Source organism: Sphaerodactylus townsendi, linkage group LG03, assembly GCF_021028975.2.
Source record: "Sphaerodactylus townsendi isolate TG3544 linkage group LG03, MPM_Stown_v2.3, whole genome shotgun sequence".
In the NCBI taxonomy this organism is placed as follows: domain Eukaryota; kingdom Metazoa; phylum Chordata; class Lepidosauria; order Squamata; family Sphaerodactylidae; genus Sphaerodactylus; species Sphaerodactylus townsendi.
Genome location: NC_059427.1, coordinates 72,649,856 through 72,660,742, shown reverse-complemented (window position 1 = coordinate 72,660,742; position 10,887 = coordinate 72,649,856). Strand labels below are relative to the sequence as shown.

The following is a 10,887-nucleotide window of genomic DNA, read 5'->3' as shown; positions in this document are numbered from 1 at the left end:
AGGAATGATCGGCCGTTTATCTTACCAGAAAAGTTCCTGTTGGAGCGAGAAGAGCTAAACTCCAGCAGCTCTGCCAACATGGCAGAGGTCACATAGCTCAGACTCTTTAGCAGCAACAGCTAACATCAACTCACCCACTATGGTGTAGTGGCTAAGAGTGATAGACTCAAATCTGGAGAACGGGGTTTGATCCCCTACTCCTCCACATGAGCAACAGATACTTCTCTGGTGAACTGGATTTGTTTCTCCACTTCTACATATGAAGCCTGCTGGGTGACCTTGGGCTAGTAGTCACAGTTCTTCAGAACTCTCTCAGACCTACCTGCCTCACAAGGTGTCTGTTGTGGGGAGAGGAAGGGAAAGGAGTTTGTAAGACACCTTGAGTCTCCTTACAGGCAGAAAGGCAGAGTATACACCCAAACCTCTCTTCTTCATTGCCTTCTCCTATACCACTGTCAACTGTGGGAGTCCAGCATGCAGCCATGGGTGAACTGATCCCCACTGTTAGCCCTGCTGGCCAGAGCTGAGGAGGCCGCTGCAGTGCTGGCTTGGCTGGCTGGCTTCTAGACAATTTTAACTTCCTAATTCATCCATGGTGAACTAGCCCCAGCGGCTCCTTATCTCAACAGCACATTGCTCAAATCAAGACTTTGCAGATAGTAGTCTGGTAAATTATTGATAACAGGCTAAGGTTTGGTTCTAATTATCTGATGGCGGCAGCTAAGAGGTAGCACAGGCCAGAGAGGTTCAAACTAGCTTCTTGTTCCAGGTTTGATTTTGTAAAAAAAGACCTGTTCTGTTTCCAATTTGTATTCAAGGTCAAAATATAAAATTCATCATTCGGAAACATGACTGCTGTGCCTTTTCCTGCTACTACAAAGAACAAATGTTTTACATCTTAATCTTCCAGGAACACTATTGGACTCTGAACGTTTTAATACCATGTTTCCCTGAAAATAAGACAGGGCCTTATATTAATTTTTGCTCCAAAAGATGTGTTAGGGCTTATTTTCAGGGGATGTCTTATTTTTTGCAATGATTTTGTGCCCCCCACGTGACCAGATCAGCTGCACCGGGGAATCTGTAACTTTGGGCTTATTTTTAGAGTAGGGGTTATATTTCAAGCATCCTCCAAAAATCCCAAAAAATCATGCTGGGTCTTATTTTCAGGGAAACAGGGTAGCTGTTAAAATGCTTGTTTCAGTATAGTTTTGTCTTTCACCATCAAGTCACATCTGACTTATGGCAACTCCTGGTGAGGTTTCGAAGGCAAGAAACATTCAGAGGTGGTCTGCCATTGCCTGCCTCTGTGTCAGGACCCTGGTATTTCTTGGTGGTCTCCCATCCAAATACTTGCCAAGGTCAACCCTGCTTAGCTTGTGAAACCCAATGAGCGAAGGCCAACCTAGGCTATCCTGGTCAGGGCTTCACAGCAGCAGGGAAATTTTTATATTCTCAAGTTTGACGAAAAAGAACATATTAAAGAGAACATGTCCTTTTGGCAATTATGGATTTTATGATATCAACTAGCTTTATGTTTAAAAGAAAATGTTTCTTTGATCAGCATTTTGTAATATGTAAATTTAAACAAGTCTTGGGGATAACTCATTTTTTAAAGAAAAATGTAAACAGGACTATAGTTTAAATGACTAAATACATGTCATCATGGTGTACGGTGTACAGATGTTTCTTCATCTCTATTCATTACATTAAAATCAGCCCATGCTTCTCACTGTTGGCAGTTTTATAGAGAAAAGGATGAGGAAGTCTAAATAGCATTTGTTTGGCTAGACGTTCCAAGGAAAAAGGATACTAAATGGTATACTGAAGTATAGTGTAGAAGATGAACAAGGGGTTGTCAAGAGTAGTCCAAGACATAAGGCAGTATCCAAGTAACAGAGGCTCTCTCAGACACACTGTAACCCTCCCCCCATTCTCTCTAATTTAGTGGCAAGGCAGGCTGATAACCCCATGCTGAAGGGGAGCACCAGGAGGAAATGCCCAGCACCCACTGGTCAAACTGACTGCATTCATCTATGCACCACAACAACATCTAGGTAGAACTTACAAGTAAACAAATTCATAATAGTTTCTGTAATTCACACAATGGTGCATGACATACCACAGGTTGACTAAGAAATTAGAATGACTGCCCTGAAGTGGGATGGTGCGTCGTGCACACACACACCCTGAAAATGAGAAATGATTGGGAGCCTGAAGTAATAACACATTAAACCACAGTAGCAAATGGTAAGGTTGGAACCTTTAGTATTGGGAGTGAGCAGTACTGGAATGGGGCCAGTCAGTTGAGCTTTGTGAAGCGCCACTCGGAATGGGCCCTGGGCTCTCAGCTACGAAGAGCAATGAAAGATTTCCACGGGCAAATAGGACCAGGACTTTGGCAAAGAACCCAGAGAGCTCAAGATTTGAACACGTGCATGCTCCCACACCGGCACAGGTGGCAGGATCCCTTTTATAGACACCCTTTTATAAAACATTAATACAGTGTACAGTAGAAGCACTTCATTTCTTGAGGGAAGGAAGGTAAAAAAAAAGAAGAAGCAGGCTTCATTCCTATGGAAGCTCCTGACAGAAGGCAGAAAAACATACAGCGCCCTGAGTTCTTCCTGCCCATTTATAACCACACCTAATAAAATCCCACACAAGCCATTAAAGCCAGTAACCAGTATGCTATTCTAGCACTTTAGCGTTCCCATTATATCACAGTCTAGAGGCAGAACCCATATCTTGCCATCCCAGGGGGAAAATATAACCCTCAAATGAGTGCTGCCTAAACAAGTCTCCATACTTAGAGGGAGTCTTAGATGTTTCTGAAACTCTCACAGTGCATTATAGTAAGTTGGGTGGGGCATGCATACACCGGGTAGCCCAAATTGTTCCCTGTGAATTAGATGGGGTAGCAGCAATTGCTCCTGTGATGCATGTGCCCTGCCCTGGCATCTCCCACCATCCATCTCTACCAGCACGAGACAGATCATTTGCATGGGAACCAGAGCAATGTTAATGTTTCCCAGACATTACTGGTGCACAATGACCACAGGGATTAGCGTGAGCAGAGAAATGCAGAAGGACCCCCCAACAATAAAAAATGTATATGTTTATCTACATACATTCATAGATACATCAATATAAATATATAAAACAAACTCCAACAGATGAGCAGATGGGAGGCCTGAGGCCAGGGCCAGCCCTGGAATGTTTCACTGGCTCCTGCCATCATGTCTCTGCTGTGGAAGAGGTGCTACGGCAGGGTGGTCGTTTGGCAGTACACCAAAAATCTCCGCAGAGGGGCCTGCTCTCCCCAGTCCCGGATTGCTTCCTCTGAAGATCCAATGTCTGTTGCCACCCTGGAACGATGAGCCAGTATCTGCCCAGCTAACACAGGCTGGATCATCAGCCAAACCAGCGCTGCCTCCTGTGCAGAGTCAGCCTGCTGCCTGGCCAGGCACATACAGAGGACATGCTGGCTGCACCTATAGGCGAGTGGGTTCCTCTTCACTTTCACTGCAGTTCCCACAACAGTCCTGGAGAAAGAAGGGAGGCAGAGTAGGGAGGGGGAGGGGTAGCAATGGGAAAAGGGAAAGCACACAGCAAGCACAGAGTGAATAGTTATTTTCCCAACAGGCAGACAGGTGGAGGATTTTATTCTGTCCCTCAAAGACAGACACCGTTGCTTAGAAGGGATATTTCTGGCCCTACAACAAGGCTGGTGGTGGAATGGCTTCCCAGACTAATGCCCTTGGGTAGCAAACCTACATACAAGACCTGGGAAAAGATCTTGCTGGGATCCTTTACTACTTGCCATAGTCAGAATGGGACCAGTAGTTCAAGAATTGATTTTCAGTGCAAAAAGGTGAACTCTAACTTAAGTCAGCTATGCTGCAGTTGGAAGAAGCTGCAAGATTTTCTTCATTCATTACAAGGGCACAACTGCAGTAACAGCAGAAAGAGACTGGTCTACTCAGTGGTAGGGAGTGGAAAGCATGTTTAAGGCCTTTGGCACAAAGCGAAGAGCTAAAACTCAAACATGCCCTAAGAGCAGGAGGGGCCACAAAGGAAGCGTGGCAGCTTCAGATGCTGGAGAAGAGGAGGGGAAAGACACTCTTGTTGCCTCCATGCAAGAGGACAAGGCACTCAGCTCAATTCATGGTGCTTTACAGAAAGCAGGGTTAGTGGCTTGAGGGGCTATTAATGCACATATGATGTTGAGAAGGAAGGAGGTGGGAGAGAAAGGGAGGCACTGAAGAGGAAGTGTCCACATCCCCACATCTCGTCATGTCCGCAGGGGAGTTTAGGACACCAGGTAGCCATTTTCCTGAGCAGAGCAGCCGTGAGAGAAGGGGTTGCTCACCTCTAGAAAGAGAAAACATGCTGTGAGGCCTAGCCAGAGACAGCCATGCTCTCTCCTGAGCCCTTTTTCAGATTTCACCAACCCCTCTTGTCATATACCCCCCTTGCCCTATTGTCACATAGAGGTACCCAAGCAGGAGCTAGCAGGTTGAGGGACATGGGAATGCAATGAGCCCACAGAAGGTTGAGCAGTTGGTACAAATGTACTTTTGGCCCATGGAATGCTGGAAGAAGGACAAGTTTCTAGCACCTGGGTACTGAAGACCTGTCTCTCTCTATTAAAAAAAGAAGCAGCTATAAGCACCTATGCTATGAAGAGGGCTATGTTTCTAAACATTCAAAATACAAGGTACAGTACATGGCACAGAGCTTACCCAAGTTACCCCTAAACTCCAGTGCTGGCTTAAAGATTGATCAAAATTTGTAGCTGTCTTTCTGCCCTTACAAGGCAGTTAACAAATGAAAACAAACATTGAAAAAAATCTTTAAAGCAATTAAAACCAACAAAAACCCATCATTAAAATCATAACAAAACACAAGAGAAGAAAGAGAAATCACTGAAAGAACACCACATGAAACAAAACAAGTCTTCATCCACTAGCAGATGATGACAACAGAAGGGGACAGACAGACCTCTCTGGGAACGGAGTTCCAGAGTTCTGGTGCCACAACCAGGGAGCCCTCCCAGGCCACCACCCACCTATCTCGAGATGTGGAGGAACTGAAGATGACCATAGCGATTGGGTGGGTTCATGAGGGAGTAGGCTAGCACTATAGGGCTTCAAAGGTCAACACCAGCACCTTGGTTGGTGCCCACAAACAGATTGGGAACTATTGTACATAGGCCAAGACTGCAGTGATACGCTTTGCAGCTGAGAAACATACCAAATACTTTGAGTAGGGTGTAACATGAAGTCTGTGAATAGGTAGTAAAGGGGAAGGGGGCAGACAGCTACCGGGCTTTCCAAGGGCTGGTATAACCAAAACTGCCCATCAACTGGAATCTAATGATTGCTTATGCTAGGCATCCAGCCACATACAGAATAGTGGTAGAACATCTGCTTCACATGAACAAGGTGGTGTGTTCAATCCTCAGCATCTCCTGTGACAGGGTCAGGTGAAATGAAAGACCTAACCCAAGGTCCAGAAGACTCAATACTAGTCAGAGCAGACAATACTGACCTTGACAGGCCAATTGTCTGGTTGATTATGAACAAGTATATATGTTCAATTTTGAGGGTTTAAACATACAAGCATTGCCATCCGGGGAGAAAGTTACCTTAAATGCTCTCATTTAGGAACAAGTATCTACATACAGATTATGTCACTCAGTTCAACTAGCTGAGACCCAGCAATGTGAAAGAGGTGTTGGCTAAGATATTTGGCTACACAAAAACACGAAAGATGAAGAGGAGTATCTCAATACAACAGTGGTGTGTTTTGCAAGCTGAGCTTCAGATCTCAAGACATGCCTGTTTCCCACCCCTAAGAAGTTACCTGTCGGCTAAAGAGACGCTGCAGCAGGCCCTTTTTGGGCTGGGGAGGTTGCTGCCCCTTCCAGTCCAGGTCAGGAGGAACAGCACCATCTGGACCAAAGACATTCAACTCCTTGAAACACTCAGTCTCTATCATCTAGAGAGGGGGAAAATATGCAGAATTTGCTAACACTTGGGGACTTCTTGATGTGACGGCGCTCCACGACACCAACTCCCAACCAGCATGGTTAGAATGCCTCAGCCAGCCATGGAACAACTCCGCACCCGTCCTCTACCGAGAACGGCTGCCTACCTCATTCTGCCAGGTGATGGAGACACTCCCCGTTGCAAACTTATGGTAGAAGTCATGGTCCATAGGCTCCAGCTCAACACCCTTGACAGTGGAGAACTGCTCAATGTCCAACACATCTTTGCAATAAATTGCTTGAGGCTAGAAAGAAGGGGAGAAGGGGAAAGATCCTCTTCAAAAGCTTATTCTCCTGCACAGAGTGAGCAAGCAACAAGGCAGCAAGACACTCTCAGGAAACAAGGGCAGCATTCTGAACTCACGTCAGGCTTGAATGGTGGGTCTAGCATCCCTGCTTCCAACCGCTTGAAATGCAAAGGTTTAAAGAGAGGGTGCTCTTTCACCTCCTGGGCACCAGTATCGCCACACCCCAGCCGCTCCAGTGGGTCTTTGCAGAGGAGCTGCAACACAAAACACCATGGTGAAAAGGAAGGCTGCTACATGGCCAAGGAGCCTCAGTTACAGAAAGCAGCCGGCCAGCTTCCAGGGAAACCAGCAGTAACCTTCTCAGCCTGTTACATTTTGCTTTTAACCAGAACAGAGCTCAAATAATCCTTTTTCCCCCCTAAGTTCGAACAAGTTTAGCTTACTGATTTAGAATACTGATTTACAGGGCAATCCTCCGCAGAGCTGCTTTAATCTAACCCCACTGATTTCAGACTCTGCATAGGATTACACTGTAAAAGCTACTGTGATCACAGGCTGAACTATGCGCTCTCAAATCCTTACGATCAGCCAAGCCTAAGGAGATACTGAAATCCCTCAAATATATGGAAATCATTGTTGGGAAGGTTTCCATACATGCTAAAATGTCTCAGGCTTCTCTTCCAGTGTTGTAAATAGCTGCTTCAGCCACCACCGCAGGCAAAACAGGGAAAGTCCTTTTAAATGCAGGGACAAATAAACCAATACTGCAAGGACAAATAAACCCAGACTGTTGTACTTTGACCTGGGAAAGAGGCTAATGGTCAGAAGCACTGATTGGGATGTCCTGAATACACTGCTGAGTACAATGTACATCCACAACAGGGTCAGGAAGGTCTGGGTTTCTTATTTGACTCTCACTTATCAAGACCCCATAAAGTCAGAAGGAACATGTAGTGTGTGGATGGATTCAAGCAACCACTGAGGGCAGTGGAGGAAGAAGAGGGGCTCACGCTTCAAGAATTGATGGCTGTGCTTGCAGCAATTCCTAGCAGTGGGGCTGGGACACATTTACACACATAAACACTCCTACTGTACCTTTGTTTAAAATGCAGATAAGAGGTTCTTTCACTATTGCTATGCGAGTGCTGAGTCAAGATGCCTTAAATGAGAACATCTATGTTAGATATTCATGAGTTTTTCTTCAACTGCCTTAACCTGGTAAACTGAGATGGGATGAGTCAATGAGGAACAGCGTAACACAAGGAAGGGCTCAAATAATGTGCCACTAGATCCTAGGTTAGTGGTTCTCAACCTGGGGGTTGGGACCCCTTTGGGGGTCGAACGACCCTTTCACAGGGGTCACCTAAGACTCTCTGCATCAGGGTTCTCCATCTGTAAAACGGATAAATGATAGGGTTGGGGGTCACCACAACATGAGGAACTGTATTAAAGGGTCGCGGCATTAGGAAGGTTGAGAACCACTGTCCTAGGCAGATCTTCCAGAAGCCAGGCTGAATTGGGGTGGGTGGAAAAATAGGTGGTGTCAGGTGAGATTAGCTGAAGGTTGAAATCACATTGCAGTACATTACACGGTCTTTATATTGGAATCTGAGCTGGTGCAGAACAACAAAGGTGGTTCAATTTCCAGACTGCACCTTGACAGAAAAATCAGCTTCAGTATCCTCCTCCTGATATCTTTCCAAGAAGCAAGATGGGGCTTACTGAAGGCACCAACCCTGAAGAGGACCTGCACTGCTGGGCAGTGGAATTGAAGGAGGATAGCTTGTCTGGGGCCAAAGAAACAAGGTTCATACCATGGAACAAAGAGAGCGAGAAGCGGGTGAGAACTTTTCCGAGTACTCCTCTTGCACATCCTTTACAAGGTGTTCTACCTCTTCACGCTTGATCTTCTTCTTGCGCTGCTGGAAGGGAGACTGCCCCTCAATCATCTCATAGAGCAGGCATCCCAGGGCCCACCAGTCAGGGCTGAATGTGTACCGCTCATTCTTTACTACTTCAGGAGCTGAAAAAGTAGCAAGGACTGTCAGAGCAAGGCCATGCTGATTCTCCAAATACATAGAACTTGGATGTGACCCCAGAACTACCACTGAGGAACAAATATGACCCACTACTTGAATTTCATCACAACAACAGCTGAGTGTGTATTCACAAGTACATTTAACCCCACACCCAGGAGCTCTGCCCCACAGCTGGGCTTCTGAAACTGCTTACAAACAAATACCAGTCCAACAATCTAGGACTCTGTCCTTACATCTGTTGCAACTGATGGTTAGTAAAATATCATCCTTTCTCTCTGTTGAATAGTTCAGGAGTCCATATTTGCAAAATATTTACTAAAATACATAGATTAAGTGAATGCAGGCTAACTTGCATGATCCTAATATTTTATTCAAATGTTTGCTGACTGCAGAACTTGGATTACTCACTGGATAATATACACCACTTCTGTAATTCATTTGAATTAAAAATCCCAATTTTTTTTTTGCTTTATAATCCAAAATGCAACTTTCCCTTCCTTTCTCAATGGGTAACAGAAAAATGCTCATCCCACCCAAACTCTCCTAGCAATTTTGCCTCAACTTCTTGCTGTAGCAGGAAGCACACTCAAACTACAGTATCAGTAAGGTCCAAGCCTTTTTTTTAAAAAACCCAAGAAAACATACTTAGAACAGTATACATTTGCAGGCAATCAAGAACAATCAATTCACCTCAGCTATTCAATAAAGAAAATAGTACTAGTGGCAAAGGAAGAATCAGGGAAAAAATTAGATATCATCACAGTAGAAGCAAGCATGATGATGCAAGTTAGACCTGTCTTTCTGATGGTCAAACAAGACAGATTGGACTCATGGATGTCACCATTATCTGAACACTGAAAGAGGTTACTTACAATTTCGTTAGGGCATTTGGCTTTAAAATGGCAGTAGTGTCCACAGTTCTAAATGTGAGCCAATTCAAACACTTTTAAAAAGACTAATTTTGTACATGTATGCTAAACCTTAGTGACTTCTCACTAAAGTTGCTGTTCATCTCTATCTGGAACTACATTTTGAGAAGAGATTGCTTGCACAGACATGCTTCAAGGTCTCCATGTTGATCCCAGTCAACTCATCAGAGCATGTGCTGGATACTCACCCATGTAGCCAACTGTTCCCACACGACCTTTTATGGTCTGGCCCTCCGGAACATAAACAGCAAGCCCCAGGTCAGAAATGCGAATGTGACCTTATCAAAGGAAAGTGAGTCATGAAAGTGTCCAGTTTGCAGACTTCTCTCAACCCAGAATGAATACATCCTGTTACAAAAACTGGTGAGGTATCTACTCACCCATGTAGGAGGACATTTACTCACCATGATCATCCAGCAAGATGTTCTCAGGCTTTAAGTCCCTAGAAAGAAAAACAAATTTCACAAGATATAGAACCTCACTGGATTTCTCCTAGCATATGAAAAACATCCTCACCAAAACTCCATAACTAGAATAGAGGGTACCCAGAAAACTGCCATTCTCTCAAAGCTCTCAGCTTCACTGGAAGATATGAAGTTGCTGTGAGAGCGGCTCATTGGTGGAACAGGCTTCCTCAGGAGATGGTGAACTCTCCTTCTTTGGAGGTTGTGAAGTAGAGGCTAGATCAGGGGTAGGAAACCTGTGGCTCGAGAGCCGCATGAGGCTCTTCTGCCCTTGCACTGCGGCTCCATGAGCCGAGCTGCCAGCTTCATCCTTGCCTGCCCTGCAGGCAGCAGGGCGGGTGCACCAATTGCCCGCGGACAGCTGGGCCGCGCTGCGGGCTTCCCCTCTCGCCCGCTCCATTGGAGCGGGGCGGGTGCTTTCCTGGCGGCCAGCGAGGCTGAGCCGCCAGCTTCATCCTTGCCTGCCCTGCAGGCAGCAGGGCTGGCGCCCCAATTGCCCATGGCTGACTGGGCAGTGCCACGGGCTTCCCCTCTCGCCCACCCCATTCAAGCGGGGCGGGTGCTTTCCCGGCAGCTGGCAAGGCCAAGCCGCTGGCCCCATCCTTGCCCACCCTGCAGGCAGCAGGGTGGGTGCATCCATGCGCTTCTCAGAATGAGTGGAGTAAAAGGTAAAAAACCCCAATATATACAGTGTTATCTTTATTTTAAATGTCAAAAATTATTTGCGGCTCCAAGTGTTTTCTTTTCCCGTGGAAAATGGGTCCAAATGGCTCTTTGAGTCTTAAAGGTTCCCTACCCCTGGGCTAGATGGCCACCTGACTGCAACATTGATTCTGTGAATCAATGAGAGGGAGGGCAGATTTTGAGAGGGAGGGCAGGAAGAGATGGTTCTCATGGCCCTTTCTTGAATGCCCAGGGTCATGCTGATACCACTATGGAGATAGGTTGGAATTTTCCTCCAGATCAGACTGGCCCAGAGATCCTGTTTGCCTTCCTTTGGGCATAGAACAGGGGTCACTGGGGGAGTGTGTGTGTGAAGATAGTTGTGAACTTCCTGCATTGTGCAGGGGATTGGACTAGATGACTCTTGAGGTCCCTTCAAGCTCCATGCTTCTGACTACATCCATGTCTCACAAATGTGTGGTCTGCAACAGA

General features: G+C 45.9%; 1 protein-coding gene across 4 annotated transcripts in view; it reads right to left on the bottom strand.

Moving 5' to 3' along the window:
- Positions 1 to 3,100: 3,100 nt before the first annotated feature.
- Positions 3,101 to 10,887, bottom strand: part of GRK6 (G protein-coupled receptor kinase 6) — a 31,364-nt gene continuing 23,577 nt past the window's right edge. For 3 of the 4 annotated variants that reach the window (XM_048490614.1, XM_048490615.1, XM_048490617.1), the window contains 7 exons: positions 9,673 to 9,710; positions 9,457 to 9,546; positions 8,115 to 8,323; positions 6,417 to 6,554; positions 6,160 to 6,297; positions 5,869 to 6,003; positions 3,101 to 3,545 (listed from right to left, as the gene is read on the bottom strand). In XM_048490614.1, coding sequence (XP_048346571.1) covers positions 3,495 to 3,545; positions 5,869 to 6,003; positions 6,160 to 6,297; positions 6,417 to 6,554; positions 8,115 to 8,323; positions 9,457 to 9,546; positions 9,673 to 9,710 — 799 coding nt within the window. In that variant the 3' untranslated portion in view covers positions 3,101 to 3,494. The remainder of the gene's footprint in view (positions 3,546 to 5,868; positions 6,004 to 6,159; positions 6,298 to 6,416; positions 6,555 to 8,114; positions 8,324 to 9,456; positions 9,547 to 9,672; positions 9,711 to 10,887) is intronic. The other variant, XM_048490616.1, reaches the window with a different exon arrangement.